General features: G+C 42.8%; 2 protein-coding genes across 2 annotated transcripts in view; one reads left to right on the top strand and one right to left on the bottom strand.

The window, feature by feature from the left end:
* pde9aa (phosphodiesterase 9aa) overlaps positions 1-9,092 on the top strand; it is a 46,849-nt gene extending 37,757 nt beyond the window's left edge. The window contains 10 exon segments of the mRNA XM_031802341.1: positions 1-82; positions 206-310; positions 5,573-5,655; positions 5,947-6,103; positions 6,552-6,665; positions 6,887-6,991; positions 8,156-8,284; positions 8,370-8,465; positions 8,565-8,622; positions 8,711-9,092. The exon segment at positions 1-82 is cut by the window's left edge and continues 5 nt beyond it. Coding sequence (XP_031658201.1) covers positions 1-82; positions 206-310; positions 5,573-5,655; positions 5,947-6,103; positions 6,552-6,665; positions 6,887-6,991; positions 8,156-8,284; positions 8,370-8,465; positions 8,565-8,612 — 919 coding nt within the window. The 3' untranslated portion in view covers positions 8,613-8,622; positions 8,711-9,092.
* A 1,252-nt stretch (positions 9,093-10,344) lies between these two features.
* On the bottom strand, positions 10,345-16,918 carry wdr4 (WD repeat domain 4). The gene is made up of 11 exons (XM_020461748.2): positions 16,751-16,918; positions 16,127-16,195; positions 15,749-15,889; positions 15,475-15,631; positions 14,804-14,916; positions 14,625-14,685; positions 14,358-14,462; positions 11,624-11,688; positions 11,318-11,504; positions 11,096-11,165; positions 10,345-10,729 (listed from the first exon to the last, which is right to left on the bottom strand). Exons 1-11 carry the CDS (start codon positions 16,831-16,833, stop codon positions 10,515-10,517), a joined length of 1,266 nt encoding a protein of 421 aa, XP_020317337.1. The 5' UTR covers positions 16,834-16,918; the 3' UTR covers positions 10,345-10,514.
* Positions 16,919-17,132: the final 214 nt, after the last annotated feature.

The following is a 17,132-nucleotide window of genomic DNA, read 5'->3' as shown; positions in this document are numbered from 1 at the left end:
GAGCTGCCTGGAGCACATGTACAATGACCTGGACCTGGTCAAGGGCTTCAACATGAACCCCATCACACTGAAGAGTTGGCTGGTAAGACATCTAGAGATATCTACAACTGTTCTTCATATACTGCTGCACCACTTGTTACTAGTGTCAGGTTTGTTGTAGATGTCTGATGGTCTCACGTCTTCCTTCCCCTCTACCTCCCTGCAGCTTTGTATCCATGACAACTACCAGGTGAATCCCTTCCATAACTTCCGTCACTGTTTTTGTGTCACTCAGATGATGTACAGCATGATCTGCCTCTGCAGCCTACAGGTAATACTACAGTAATACTACAGGCAATACTACAGTAATACTACAGTAATACTACAGTAATACTACAGTAATAATACAGGTAATACTACAGTAATACCACAGTAATACAACAGTAATAATACAGGTAATACTACAGGCAATACTACAGTAATACCACAGTAATACTACAGGTAATACTACAGTAATACCACATGTAATACTACAGTAATACTACATGCAATACTACAGTGGTACCACATGTAATACTACAGTAATACTACAGGTAATACAACAGGTAATACTACAGTAATACTACATGTAATACCACAGTAATACTATAATAATGCCACAGTAATACTATAGGTAATACCACAGTAATACTATAGGGAGTACTACAGGGAGTACTACAGGTAGTATTACAGTAATACTACATGGGGTACTACAGGTAGTATTACAGTAATACTACATGGTGTACTATAGTAATGCCACAGTAATACCACAGTAATAATACTAAAGTAATGCTACAGTAATACTACAGGTAATACTATAGTCACACTACAGGTAATACTATGGGTAATACTACAGGTAATACTATGGGTAATACTACAGGTTATACCACAGTAATACTAGAATAATACTAGAATAATGCTACTGGTAATACCAAAGTGATACTATGGGTAATACTACAATATTTACTACAGTAACACTACATGTAATAACACAGTCATATCACAGTAATACTACAGGCAATACTACAGTAACACCACAGTAATACTACATATAATACAACAGGTAATACCACCGTAATACTACAGGTGATACTACAGCGATACTACAGGCAATACTACAGTAATACTACAGGTGATACCACAGTAATACTACAGGTGATACTACAGTAATACGACAGGTAATACTACAGTAACACCACAGTAATACTACATATAATACTACAGGTAATACCACCGTAATACTACAGGTGATACTACAGCGATACTACAGGCAATACTACAGTAATACTACAGGTGATACCACAGTAATACTACAGGTGATACTACAGTAATACTACAGGTAATACTACAGTAACACCACAGTAATACTACATATAATACTACAGGTAATACCACCGTAATACTACAGTAATATCAAATCAAAGTTTATTTGTCACGTGCGCCGAATACAGCAGGTTCACCTTACAGTGAAATGCTTACAGGCTCTAACCAATAGTGCAAAAAAAGGTATTAGGTGAACAATAGGTAAGTAAAGAAATAAAACAACAGTAAAAAGACAGTGAAAAATAACAGTAGAGAGGCTATATACAGTAGTGAGGCTATATACAGTAGAGAGGCTATATACAGTAGTGAGGCTATATACAGTAGAGCGGCTATATACAGTAGAGAGGCTATATACAGTAGAGAGGCTATATACAGTAGAGAGGCTATACACAGTAGAGAGGCTATATACAGTAGAGAGGCTATATACAGTAGCGAGGCTATATACAGTAGAGAGGCTATATACAGTAGCGAGGCTATATACAGTAGAGAGGCTATATACAGTAGAGAGGCTATATACAGTAGCGAGGCTATATACAGTAGAGAGGCTATATACAGTAGCGAGGCTATATACAGTAGAGAGGCTATATACAGTAGAGAGGTTATATCCAGTAGCGAGGCTATATACAGTAGAGAGGCTATATACAGTAGCGAGGCTATATACAGTAGAGAGGCTATAAACAGTAGAGCGGCTATATACAGTAGAGAGGCTATATACAGTAGCGAGGCTATATACAGTAGCGAGGCTATATACAGTAGAGGCTATATACAGTAGAGGCTATATACAGTAGAGGCTATATACAGTAGAGAGGTTATATACAGTAGAGAGGCTATATACAGTAGAGAGGCTATATACAGTAGAGAGGCTATATACAGTAGAGCGGCTATATACAGTAGTGAGGCTATATACAGTAGAGCGGCTATATACAGTAGTGAGGCTATATACAGTAGAGAGGCTATATACAGTAGCGAGGCTATATACAGTAGCGAGGCTATATACAGTAGAGAGGCTATATACAGTAGAGCGGCTATATACAGTAGAGAGGCTATATACAGTAGCGAGGCTATATACAGTAGCGAGGCTATATACAGTAGAGGCTATATACAGTAGAGGCTATATACAGTAGAGGCTATATACAGTAGAGAGGCTATATACAGTAGAGAGGCTATATACAGTAGAGAGGCTATATACAGTAGAGCGGCTATATACAGTAGTGAGGCTATATACAGTAGAGCGGCTATATACAGTAGTGAGGCTATATACAGTAGAGCGGCTATATACAGTAGAGCGGCTATATACAGTAGAGAGGCTATATACAGTAGAGAGGCTATATACAGTAGCGAGGCTATATACAGTAGAGAGGCTATATACAGTAGAGAGGTTATATACAGTAGCGAGGCTATATACAGTAGCGAGGCTATATACAGTAGAGAGGCTATATACAGTAGCGAGGCTATATACAGTAGAGAGGCTATATACAGTAGCGAGGCTATATACAGTAGCGAGGCTATATACAGTAGAGAGGCTATATACAGTAGAGCGGCTATATACAGTAGAGAGGCTATATACAGTAGCGAGGCTATATACAGTAGTGAGGCTATATACAGTAGAGGCTATATACAGTAGAGGCTATATACAGTAGAGGCTATATACAGTAGAGAGGTTATATACAGTAGAGAGGCTATATACAGTAGAGAGGCTATATACAGTAGAGCGGCTATATACAGTAGAGCGGCTATATACAGTAGTGAGGCTATATACAGTAGAGCGGCTATATACAGTAGTGAGGCTATATACAGTAGAGCGGCTATATACAGTAGAGCGGCTATATACAGTAGAGCGGCTATATACAGTAGAGAGGTTATATACAGTAGAGCGGCTATATACAGTAGAGCGGCTATATACAGTAGAGAGGCTATATACAGTAGAGAGGCTATATACAGTAGAGCGGCTATATACAGTAGAGCGGCTATATACAGTAGAGAGGCTATATACAGTAGAGCGGCTATATACAGTAGAGCGGCTATATACAGTAGAGAGGCTATATACAGTAGAGCGGCTATATACAGTAGAGCGGCTATATACAGTAGAGCGGCTATATACAGTAGAGAGGCTATATACAGTAGAGAGGCTATACACAGTAGAGGGGCTATACACAGTAGAGAGGCTATATACAGTAGAGAGGCTATATACAGTAGAGAGGCTATATACAGTAGAGAGGCTATATACAGTAGAGAGGCTATATACGAGGCTATATACAGTAGAGAGGCTATATACAGTAGAGAGGTTATATACAGTAGAGAGGCTATATACAGTAGAGAGGCTATATACAGTAGAGAGGCTATATACAGTAGAGCGGCTATATACAGTAGTGAGGCTATATACAGTAGAGCGGCTATATACAGTAGAGCGGCTATATACAGTAGAGAGGCTATATACAGTAGAGAGGCTATACACAGTAGAGGGGCTATATACAGTAGAGAGGCTATATACAGTAGAGAGGCTATATACAGTAGAGAGGCTATATACAGTAGAGAGGCTATATACAGTAGAGAGGCTATATACGAGGCTATATACAGTAGAGAGGCTATATACAGTAGAGAGGTTATATACAGTAGAGAGGCTATATACAGTAGAGAGGCTATATACAGTAGAGAGGCTATATACAGTAGAGCGGCTATATACAGTAGAGCGGCTATATACAGTAGAGCGGCTATATACAGTAGAGCGGCTATATACAGTAGAGAGGCTATATACAGTAGAGATGCTATATACAGTAGAGAGGTTATAACAGTAGCGAGGCTATATACAGTAGCGAGGCTATATACAGTAGCGAGGCTATATACAGTAGAGCGGCTATATACAGTAGAGAGGCTATATACAGTAGAGAGGCTAAAACAGTAGCGAGGCTATAACAGTAGTGAGGCTATATACAGTAGCGAGGCTATATACAGTAGCGAGGCTATATACAGTAGAGAGGCTATGTACAGTAGAGAGGTTATATACAGTAGAGCGGCTATATACAGTAGAGCGGCTATATACAGTAGAGAGGCTATATACAGTAGAGAGGCTATATACAGTAGAGCGGCTATATACAGTAGAGCGGCTATATACAGTAGAGAGACTATATACAGTAGAGCGGCTATATACAGTAGAGAGGCTATATACAGTAGAGCGGCTATATACAGTAGAGAGGCTATATACAGTAGTGAGGCTATATACAGTAGAGCGGCTATATACACAGTAGAGCGGCTATATACACAGTAGAGCGGCTATATACAGTAGAGAGGCTATATACAGTAGAGAGGCTATATACAGTAGAGAGGCTATATACAGTAGAGGGGCTATATACAGTAGAGCGGCTATATACAGTAGAGAGGCTATATACAGTAGAGAGGCTATAACAGTAGTGAGGCTATAACAGTAGTGAGGCTATAACAGTAGCGAGGCTATATACAGTAGCGAGGCTATATACAGTAGCGAGGCTATATACAGTAGAGAGGCTATATACAGTAGAGAGGCTATATACAGTAGAGAGGCTATAACAGTAGTGAGACTATAACAGTAATACTACAGTAATTCCACAGTAATACTACAGTAATTCCACAGTAATACTACAGTAATACTACAGTAATTCCACAGTAATACTACAGTAATTCCACAGTAATACTACAGTAATACTACAGTAATACTACAGTAATTCCACAGTAATACTACAGTAATTCCACAGTAATACTACAGTAATACTACAGTAATACTACAGTAATACCACAGTAATACTACAGTAATTCAACAGTAAGACTATAAACCTCAGCTCTATAGAAGGGCATCAATAATACGGGAGTGATGAGAAAGAGAGATTGGTGAGGAGGAATCGTTTTTTTCTTGAAGAGGAGAGAGAGACGCTGAGAGACGAGTTTGGAAGAGAAATTCTACTCCCTTGGAGACGCTCTGTCATCCATTCACGAGAGGTTTATTTATCATCAAAGGCTATAATGAGTGATTATGAGGCGGCCATGTTAAAGACGTGCTAATGAGATCTCTCACACTCACACACACACACACACACACTCACGGATTTACCTACCTGTGCAAACTTGCATGCCGGGAAAACACCCACCCACCCACCCACCCGCACGCACGCACGCACGCACACCCACACACACACACGTGCGCACAGTACACAGATGGCCCATTCATTGACGTAATGAGCCTGTGTTGTGTGTCTCCCAGGAGATATTCACCCAGGTGGACATTCTGATTCTGATGACAGCTGCCGTGTGCCACGATCTGCAGCACCCCGGGTACAACAACACGTAAGACTTCTCTTCTCTCTCTATCCCTGCCATCTGGCCATCCGAATTCAATGAAACTAGACACAGTCTGGCTATACTACTTCAATGAAACTAGACACCCAGGTTTCATTCAAGAAGAGATTTGAAAGCATGGCCTGTGAGACTAATGGCCTGTGAGCATGGCCTGTGAGACTAATGGCCTGTGAGCATGGCCTGTGAGACTAATGGCCTGTGAGCATGGCCTGTGAGACTAATGGCCTGTGAGACTAATGGCCTGTGAGCATGGCCTGTGAGACTAATTCTCTCTCTCAGGTACCAGATAAACGCACGGACGGAGCTTGCGGTACGTTACAATGACATCTCTCCTCTGGAGAATCATCACTGTGCAGTGGCCTTCCAGATCTTCTCCCAGCCTGACTGCAACATCTTCTCTACCTTCGATGCTGAGGCCTTCAAACAGATTCGTCAGGTAGGTGGTAGGAGTGTGTGTGCTGACCTGTATCTCTGTCTTAGGGAATCATCACACTGATCTCTCTCTCTGTCTTAGGGAATCATCACACTGATCTCTTTGTCTTAGGGAATCATCACACTGATCTCTCTGTCTTAGGAAATCATCACACTGATCTCTCTCTCTCTGTCTTAGGGAATCATCACACTGATCTCTCTGTCTTAGGAAATCATCACACTGATCTCTCTCTCTCTGTCTTAGGGAATCATCACACTGATCTCTCTCTCTCTGTCTTAGGGAATCATCACACTGATCTCTCTGTCTTAGGAAATCATCACACTGATCTCTCTCTCTCTGTCTTAGGGAATCATCACACTGATCTCTCTCTCTCTGTCTTAGGGATTCATCACACTGATCTCTCTGTCTGTCTTTGGGAATCATCACACTGATCTCTCTCTCTCTGTCTTAGGGAATCATCACACTGATCCTGGCCACAGACATGGCACGACATGGCGAGATACTGGACTCATTCAAGCATAAAGTGGACCGCTTTGACTTCAGTGATGAAGAGCATGTCACTTGTGTAAGGATACACATGACTATGTATTTGCCCCTAGAATACATTTTCCACTGCCTTACAGTTTGTGCAAATCGGTGTATTTGTTCTACTGCCCTATGCAGTAATACGATATTTACAACTTCCCTAGGTGTGTTTGCTAGTCCTTTCTGCTGCTATTTATGTGGGCCATCTGGTAGACCCCCTCCCTATATTAAACTCTGCTCTGTGTAACCTTTGACCCCTAGCTGAAGATGGTGCTAATTAAGTGCTGTGACATCTCTAACGAGGTGCGGCCCATGGAGGTGGCTGAGCCCTGGGTCGACTGTCTGCTGGAGGAGTACTTCATGCAGGTACGTAAAGCCCCATATGTACTGTATATGCGTTTTTATACAGTACATAGCCCCATATACAGTGCCTTCGGAAAGTATTCAGACCCCTTGACCTTTTCCACATTTTTTTACGTTACAGCCTTATTCTAAAATGTATTAAATAAAATCCTCATCAATCTACACACAATACCCCCATAACTGTTTTCAATTTGTCATTTTTTAGAAATGTTTGCAAATGTATAAACAAAACAAAAATAATTACTTTATTTACATCAGTATTCAGACCCTTTGCTTATGAGACTCGAAATTGATCTCAGACGCATCCTGTTTCCATTGATCATCCTTGAGATGTTTCTACAACTAACCTGTGGTAAATTCTATTGATTGGACATTATTTGGAAAGGCACACACCTGTCTATATAAGGTCCCACAGTTGACAGTGCATGTCAGAGCACAAACCAAGCCATGAGGTCGAAGGAATTGTCCATAGAGCTCCGAGACAGGATTGTGTTGAGGCACAGATCTGGGGAAGGGTACCAAAACATTTCTGCAGTATTGAAGTTTCCCAAGAACACAGTGACCTCCATAATTCTTAAATGGAAGAAGTTTGGAACCACCAACACTCTTGCTGGAGCTGGCTGCCTGGCCAAACTGAGCAATTGGGGGAGAAGGGCAGAACCCGGTGGTCACACTGACAGAGCTCCAGAGTTTCTCTGTGGAGATGGGAGAACCTTCCAGAAGGACAACCATCTCTGCAGCTCTCCACTAATCAGGCCTTTATGGTAGAGTGGCCAAACGGAAGCCACTCCTCAGTAAAAGGCACATGACAGCTGCTTGGAGTTGCCAAAAAGACCCTAAAGGATTCTCAGACCATGAGAAACAAAATTCTCTAGTCTGATGAAACCTTTGGCCTGAATACCAAGCGCCACGTCTGGAGGACACCTGGCACCATCCCTACGGTGAAGCATGGTGGTGGCAGAGACTGGGAGACTAGTCAGGATTGAGGGAAAGATGAATGGAGCAAAGTACAGAGAGATCTCTGATGAAAACCTGCTGATTTTTTAAATATTTTTTAATCATCGTTATCAAGGGATCCAATAATTCCGGACCCCATGTATGTGCCGTTTTGTATTAAAAGTGAAGGATTGCACTGAACTTTCTCTCTCTTCTCCATTCTTTCATCAGAGTGACAGGGAGAAGGCAGAGAGTCTGCCTGTAGCCCCCTTCATGGACAGAGAAAAGGTCACCAAACCCACCGCCCAGATCGGATTCATCAAGTTCGTCCTTATCCCCATGTTTGAGACCGTAATGAAGGTGAGCGACGGATGGATGGGACTGTAAAATGAGAATACGACCTGTGACGATGACGATAAAAACCGGCCTCTTGTCTCTCTCTCAGCTGTTCCCTCAGATTGACGAAGTGATGATCCAGCCTCTGAGAGAGTCACGAGACAGATACGAGGAGCTCAAGCAGATTGACGATGCCATGAATGAGGTCCGATATATTTATGTGTGTGTTTGATTGTTTTCTTTGAGGACACGTCTTATGTGTAGCAGTGACTGGAACAGTGCTGTGAATGTCTCTCTCCTTCAGGTGCAGAAAAAGAAAAGTGAGAACCTGACTATGGGGAAGAAGAAATGAGAGCTCGAAGGTAGTTGTTTTGACTGGCTGCATTGAAGGTCTTCTATAAACCATATGGGTGTGGTGTTTAAATGTTAACGTATGTTCCTCTATTTCAGCTCAAATGTCCTATGGTGGAGACGAGTCAGTATGGCATTCTGAGGAAGAGGGGAAACCGACCAAGCCTGTCTGACTGACTGGCTGGATGGACAATCCAAAGCTTATATCAGGGAATGTCGACTTGAACAGCACGGACTACTTCAGTGAACGATATTTTGATTTTATGTCTTGCCTTTTTTGTTTTGAAATGTTTTTTGTTTTTTCAGAATGTACAGATTTTTTGTTGCCTTTGTTTCCTACAAAAATAAATGTTTATTTTAAATATAACCTTTTATGTGGACTGTTTGCGTTGTAGGCTATTTACATTGAACAAAAATAGAAACGCAACATGTAAAGTGTTGGTCCCAATCCCAGAAATTTTCCATACGCACAAAAAGCTTATTTCTCTCCAATTTTGTGGCCAAATTTGTTTACATCCCTGCTAGTAAGCATTTCTCTTTTACCAAGATAATCCATCCACCTGACAGGTGTGGCATATCAAGAAGCTGATTAAACAGCATGATCATTACACAGGTGCACCTTGTGCTGGGGACAATAAAAGGCCACTCTAAAATGTGCAGTTTTGTCACCCAACACAATGCCACAGATGTCTCAAGTTGAGGGAGCATGCAATTGGCATGCTGACTGCAGGAATGTCCATCAAAGCTATTGCCAGAGAATGTAATGTTAATTTCTCTACCATAAGCAGTACGTTGAACCGGCCTCAACCATAGACCACATGAAACCACGCCAGCCCAGGACCTCCACATCCGGCTTCTTCACCTGCGGGATCGTCTTGAGACCAGCCACCCGGACAGCTGATGAATATTTATATTTGTAATAAAGCCCATTTGTGAAGAAAAAAAAAAGTATTCTGAGTGGGTGGGCCTATGCCTTCCCAGGCCCACCCATGGCTCCACCCCTGCCTAGGCATGTGAAATCCATAGATTAAGGCTTAACGAATTTATGTCAATTGACTGATTTCCTTGTATAAACTGTAATGCAGTAAAATCGTTCAAATTGTTGCATTTACATTATTGTTCAGTATATAAATTCTACCCAGCAGTGCTTACTGAGTAGTCGTACCTGTAGCTGTGGAGACGTTATGGTTCATGTGATTAAGCCAGACTGAATGGATGGTGAGCAACAAGTAGTCATCCCTGTTTACTTATGAAGGTATGAAGAGCTGTCAGTGTGGCGGTAAACCTTACAAAACAATAGGATGTTGTTGAAACACCTGAAGCCTTTTAATGCAAGGGGAAATGTTTTACCTCTGAAATTTGATTTTAAAAAACGTATCCTACTTTGGAGACATCTCAGCCAATCACAGGTCCTGCCTTTCTCTTTAAATAGCTCAGTGCTTCCTAGGCTAAATTAGGCTCATAATTTAAACATTTTATTCATATGCAGACTCCGTATAAGTTGGTAATTAAGGCATATGAAAGTTAATGTTCAAGGAAGTATTTCTTGAAGTGAAGTAGGAAATGTAATCAAACACCCCCGATCCTGAATTGGGTCAGACATGCACTTTCTGACAGTGGAAGGACTTGGTTCCCCAGTGGTCAGGGTACGACACTACACAGTGCTAGGCTCTTGTTCAACTGGAGAGGACTATACATTTAGTGGAGCGCAAGAGAGACACTTTTAAGCATCAAACGGTCAGTCATCATTTTTTATTTAAAAAAAAATCTCAGTAAATCACAAATCATAATAAATTTACAACTCAAATGGTTAGTCTATCCATCTCCAAACAAAGATAGAACAACAGAACTCTGAAAGAAGCCCTTTTAAACCAAAATATAGAATCTGTCTGTCCTATCTGTTTCAGCTCGAGGCTTTGGTCACTGGCCCAGGCTGGTTGCCTTTCTTGGCTTTTTTACTGGCTCCGTTGGACTGCTGTCCCTTTCCTGGTCCTCTCTTTTTGCCTCCTTGTTCCTTCTGCTGTTGGAGCCTCTGCTGTTTCTTCTCTCTGTAGGACGCCATGTTGTCAAAGTTGCCCTTGTAAAGGTGTTGGAACCGGCTCTCTAACCCTGCTGAGACTGTTGTGAGGAGAAACAGGAAGGAGGAGCAGGGTCAGAGACAGCGAAAGAAATTGTAGCACAGTTCATTCAGGTGGTGGATTACTATTTGAATATCATATCAAACCCCTTTGTTCTAAGCCTTGATCCAAGTTTATGTTGCAGGTATCTCTGAGCATCCACTAAATAACAGAGTAAAAAACTACATGTAAAGTCTCCTGGTAGTCTTGACTACTTCGCATTAAGAACTACTTAGCTCAGGGGAACATGGAGGCAGACATGGAGCCAAGTGCATAAACATCGCAGGTTAGAACTGCTCTTTACTGAGTGAGAAGGATGATGGGTAATGTGAGGGCACAGTGTTGTGCCTTATGTGTGATGACTCACCCTGAAGTGCCTCCCAATGCGGCTGAAGGGCCTCCGTCACTCTTTTCATCTCTGGGCTTTCACTGTCGCACTGCAGAGAGAGAGAGAGAACAAAACACCCCAGTGACAACATAAGGGATAAAACACAAACCCTGGTGTGTTTGTTTACTAAATAAAGAACAGTATACTGTTGTGTGTGATGAGCTTGGAGGGTACTACGGTGTTGTCAACGAACAGCAGTACCTGCCAGCTGTCTTGCGTGTGTGTGTACACGAGGAACGGCGTCTCTCGGCTATCCAGCAGGACCCAGAGCCGACCCTGGGGGTCAAAGGTCAAATCCAGAGGACAGTGAGGTAGGGTCAACCTGCTGGAGGGCATCAGTCGCTCCTCTGTCCCTTGCTCCATCCCAAACAACTGCACCGAGGGAACTCTGGAAAACACAGGACAAATATTATGTCACAGGTTACACACACACTCCACTGATCTACATAGCTAGGGTCATTTATATATGTGCACAGTACACTGTCAACTCCTGATATATGCACCGACCTCTCACACTGCACCGCCACATGATGTCCACCGGGGGATCCAGCGATCCTGCTGACTGCAGACCTCTGGGAAGAAAAGGTACAAATTATGATGATGTCACAAACATAACTGAGGGGGGATTGACGATCCACTATGGTCTTGCATCAGGTCAAATACCAACAGTTGACCCTGAAAAAAAAAAAAACATTAAAAAGAATAATTCACTGGCAGGTGGAATGAAAACATTCTTTCAACTCGTGGGTTGGCTGACGGTTCAGAACAATTATATTTCGAGTTGTAAATGTTTTCAATAACATCGTGCCAGCTAGGCTGGATTGTTGTGTGAGAATTAAGGCTGACTGACAGGCGCACCATTGAATCCGGAAGACATAAAACAAGATAGATATCGATTTTGAGATGTAATATTTTAATATAGGCTTTTCATATTAATGTGAATGTACTGTTGTACATAACTGTTGTACAAATATTTCTCACAAAAACAACAACAGAGCGGACCGCAAGCTTTGTGTGGATTTGGCTTCTTGCGGAAACAACTCTGCAGACGACCACAACATGTAATGTCCTCAAATGTCGCTGCGAGAAAGCGCACTGCTCTGTAACCAGTGTATTATTACATAGCCTGGTTTCTCTCTAGGTTTCTTCCTAGGTTCCTGCCTTTCTAGGGAGTTTTTCCCTTTTCCTAGCCACTGTGCTTCTACACCTGCATTGCTTGCTGTTTGGGGTTTTAGGCTGGGTTTCTGTACAGCACTTTGAGATATCAGCTGATGTACGAAGGGCTTTATAAATACATTTGATTTGATTTATTAACAAATGTATTAGGTTACAAAATCAGACTGTTTGAATATAATGTTAATGATACTGTAGGTTAGAGAATAATGTTAATGTAGGTTAGAGAATATAATGTTAATGATACTGTAGGTTAGAGAATATAATGTTAATGTAGGTTAGAGAATATAATGTTAATGATACTGTAGGTTAGAGAAAGACCCCCCCCACCCCCAGTGAACAATTCAGAACACGACAATTAACAGCATTATGTGATAACAAAATCATCAATGGAAATCGAATATCAACCCATGGAGGTCTGGATTTGGAGTCACACTCAAAATTAAAGTGGAAAACAACACTACAGGCTGATCCAACTTTGATTTAATGTCCTTAAAACAAGTCAAAATCAGTAGTGTGTGTGGCGTCCACGTGCCTGTATGACCTCCCTACAATGCCTGGGCATGCTCCTGATGAGGTGGCGGATGGTCTCCTGAGGGATCTCCTCCCAGACCTGGACTAAAGCATCCGCCAACTCCTGGACAGTCTGTGGTGCAACGTGGCGTTGGTGGATGGAGCGAGACATGATGTCCCAGATGTGCTCAATTGGTTTCAGGTCTGGGGAACGGGCGTGCCAGTCCATAGCATCAATGCCTTCCTCTTGCAGGAACTGCTGACACACTCCAGCCACATGAGGTCTAGCATTGTCTTGCATTAGGAGGAACCCAGGGCCAACCGCACCAACATATGGTCTCACAAGGGGTCTGAGGATCTCATCATCTCGGTACCTAATGGCAGTCAGGCTACCTCTGGCGAGCACATGGAGGGCTGTGCGGTCCCCCAAAGAAATGCCACCCCACACCATGACTGACCCACCGCCAAATCGGTCATGCTGGAGGATGTTGCAGGCAGCAGAACGTTCTCCACGGCGTCTCCAGACTGTCACATGTGCTCAGTGTGAACCTGCTTTCATCTGTGAAGAGCACCGGGCGCCAGTGGGGAATTTGCCAATCTTGGTGTTCTATGGCAAATTAAAAACGTCCTGCATGGTGTTGGGCTGTAAGCACAACACCCACCTGTGGATGTCGGGCCCTCATACCACCCTCATGGAGTCTGTTTCTGACCGTTTGACCAGACACATGCACATTTGTGGCCTACTGGAGGTCATTTTGCAGGTCTCTGGCAGTGCTCCTCCTGCTCCTCCTTGCACAAAGGCGGAGGTAGCGGTCCTGCTGCTGGGTTGTTGCCCTCCTACGGCCTCCTCCACGTCTCCCGATGTACTGGCCTGTCTCCTGGTAGCGCCTCCATGCTCTGGACACTACGCTGACAGACACAGCAAACTTTCTTGCCACAGCTCGCATTGATGTGCCATCCTGGATGAGCTGCACTAACTGAGCAACTTGTGTGGGTTGTAGACTCAGTCTCATGCTACCACTAGAGTGAAAGCACTGCCAGCATTCAAAAGTGACCAAAACTTCAGCCAGGAAGCATAGGAACTGAGAAGTGGTCTGTGGTTACCACCTGCAGAACCACTCCTTTTTTGGGGGTGTCTTGCTAATTGCCTATAATTTCCACCTGTTGTCTATTCCATTTGCACAACAGCATGTGAAATTTATCGTCAATCAGTGTTGCTTCCTAAGTGGACAGTTTGATTTCACAGAAGTGTGATTGACTTGGAGTTACATTGTGTTGTTTAAGTGTTCCCTTTATTTTTTTGAGCAGTGTATATTTTATAACATAAGTAAAATTTCATCCACCCCCTAATCATTGAAAAGCAGAGACTCTCCCAAACAGATGTTTAGAAGGTAAGGGGTTTCTTCTACGTAGAAGATCGTAGGAAATCCCAGGACATACTGTCTTTAACACTGTAATAAGCTCACATAGTCGCTGTCACAAACTCAAAACAGTTGTCACTGACTAGTTGGGATCTCAGGACTGATAGGGTTAATGTGAGAAGTAAAGTGGTCACCGTTTCCTTTTCTGTGTCTGACTTCGGCATGTCCCTCAGCTGCTTCAGGTCCCAGCTCTGGAGCCTCCGACCTGACTCATACTCCCACAGCTTCATGGTCCCATCCTGTCAACACACACCAGCACAGTCAGACACACTAGTCTCCATTTAAAAAACAATGTGTGCTTAATCTGAACCGGTACAAGTGATACCTCTAACTGAAAGATAATCCAGTGTTAAGTAATATTACTAAATTCAGCAGAATTGTAATATGTCTAGATCGCTCACCCCTGATCCAGAGAGTAGCCACTGTGGGTGTCCTGGTGGGGCCAAAAGAGAACTGACAAATCTGGAGAAAAAAAAAACTTGAAATATCAGGAAATTGGAGTGGTAACCAACTGGTTAAAACATGAACTAATGTTTAAATTCTGTGGCCATTCATTGCTAGGTAGGCCAGTTGTACTCACTCCAAGTGTCCCAGGCAGAATGCCTGAATGTTGTGTGGTGACCTCAAGTGGCTGACCCTGATCTTCTCATCGCGGTCAGCTGTGACGACATACTTGTCGTTGGGGGTCAGGGTCTAGAGGAGAAGAGTGGGGGAGATATCCCAAACTGACTGGCAGTTCACCAGGAGTTGTTCACTTGAAGCGAGCCATTGATCGGGATGCTACTATTGTGAAAATGTACAACCATTGAAGGAATCGAACCCCATCAACTCTGCCAAATCTGAGATGTAAGACGGGACTAAGTCATTTACAAAATAGCCTCCAATACCCTACTCAACAAATTGGATGCAGTCTATCACAGTGCAATCCGTTTTATCACCAAAGCCCCATATACTACCCACCACTGCGACCTGTACACTCTCGTTGGCTGGTTAAATAAAGGTAAAATAAAAAATAAATAAATAAAAAAGGGCTATCCCTCACTTGAAGCGAGCAATTGATCGGGATGCTACTATTGTGAAAATGTACAACCATTGAAGGAATCGAACCCCATCAACTCTGCCAAATCTGAGATGTAAGACGGGACTAAGTAAGGGCTATCCCATCTTCTGAAAATGCCCTTTAAAAACATTCAACTATGAAAAATAACCTACCCTTTGATAATAAAGGGTGAATGAATTAATCCTCTTTACCATTGATAGAAGCATGGATAGATGTCCCAGCTTCAACTCTCCTGTCTTCTGGGGCTCCACCACAGAGAAGGAGTAGACGTCACCTGACTTGTCTGCTGCCCACACCTCATCCTCAGCTTCGGTGAACACAAGAGACGTGCACCTCCGCACAACCCATCTGAAAATAATACAACGGTCTCACTCAACATCTCAAAAGACAATCGACACATTCAGATTTCTTTGGCTGATTTCAGTCAGTCGGATATTTGCTTTTATCTGCTTGTCCTATGGATACCTTGTACTGATGACCTGCCATGAGGGTTCACAGCGGAACAGAACCAGGCGTTTGGTGTCATCTGTCAGCGCGACCAACTTCGCAGAGGAGGAAACGGAAAACGCCAGGATCTTGTCACTTCCTGTCTCTTCTGATCCATCACTACCAGGATGAAAGGGATCAGTACATTTCTGATGAAATCGTATCCCTTGAAAACAGTTGCTTCTTACCACACGGTGACACACACATTTCAAATCAAACAAGTGTCACGTGGTTCAGTCACATATCTAGGTCGATAACTCAGCAATGATGGGTACACTGCAAGGGGTTGGCAACACATATTATACATTCCTGAGAGGTCAGTTGGCTGAAAAGACATAGCTAGCTAATGTTGTTTACCTTTTGTTGTCGGCCTCTGGGTCCTTTGGCTTCTGTTCTGCTGCGCTGCAGTCAAACACAAATGGTTCTCTGGTACAAAATGAGAAAGGAGCATTTAATCATTGATGATTTAAATGTGGACTTGTGATTTAATACACATAGCTGGCTAGCCCAAGAATGTACTAAAGTAGCCTGTTTTGTACTGAGTACAAAACATTAGGAACACCTTCCTAATATTGGAGTTGCAGCCTGTGCGCCTGGCACCTACTACCATACCCCGTTCAAAGGCAGTTCAATATTTTGTCTTGGCACACACACACACACACCATGTCTCAATTGTCTCGTGGCTTAACCTGTCTCCTCCCCTTCTTCATCATCACTGATTGAAGTTGATTTAACAAGTGACGTCAAAAGGGTGTCATAGCGTTCACCTGGTCATTCTGTGATGGAAAATATGTTGTACTCGCAGTGTATACCGTCACCGTCTATGAATGGACTAACTTAGCTAATAACGTTAGCTAGGATGATACGGAGCTAACGTTAGTTATCTTATTTATTTCTCATCGCTACTAGCCTACTAGCTTAGCTTATACGACGCATTATTGTACAAACAATATAATATTAGCCACATCTGTTCGTACAAACCTGTTCTTTTTAGTGTGTATTGCAATGAGCTTTTTTTCATAGGTTGAAACAAGCCATTCTCCACAGGCACCGAGAGATGCCATGGCTACTTCTACAAATACCGTTCACGTGGGACGCACAGAAGTGCGGAAGTATTTGTCGCACCTCTTTTACGTCACCAAAGAACAAAACGTACATTAAAAGATGATCGATACACTGATGAGAGTCGTTGTCCACAAAGCGGCACGGCGGGCTGTCTACCTCGCGTCTATCCTTCCTTTGGATTGCTGGATACAATTCAATTCAATTTAAGGGCTTTATTGGTATGGGAAACATATGTTTACATTGCCAAAGCAAGTGAAGTAGATAATAAACATTACACTCACAAAAGTTCCAAAAGAAA

Source organism: Oncorhynchus kisutch, linkage group LG2, assembly GCF_002021735.2.
Source record: "Oncorhynchus kisutch isolate 150728-3 linkage group LG2, Okis_V2, whole genome shotgun sequence".
NCBI lineage: Eukaryota > Metazoa > Chordata > Actinopteri > Salmoniformes > Salmonidae > Oncorhynchus > Oncorhynchus kisutch.
This window is presented reverse-complemented; position numbering and strand designations above follow the sequence as displayed.

What these genes read in the sequence shown, in the direction of transcription:
- wdr4 (XM_020461748.2), bottom strand. Translation starts at nt 16,833, where the DNA reads ATGGCATCTCTCGGTGCCTGTGGAGAATGGCTTGTTTCAACCTATGAA. An exon ending in GGCTACTCTCTGGATCAGGG is followed by an intron (nt 14,463 to 14,624) that starts GTGAGCGATCTA and finishes GTGTGTTGACAG; the next exon opens with GATGGGACCATGAAGCTGTG. An exon ending in CAGACACAGAAAAGGAAACG is followed by an intron (nt 11,689 to 14,357) that starts GTGACCACTTTA and finishes TTTTCTTCCCAG; the next exon opens with AGGTCTGCAGTCAGCAGGAT.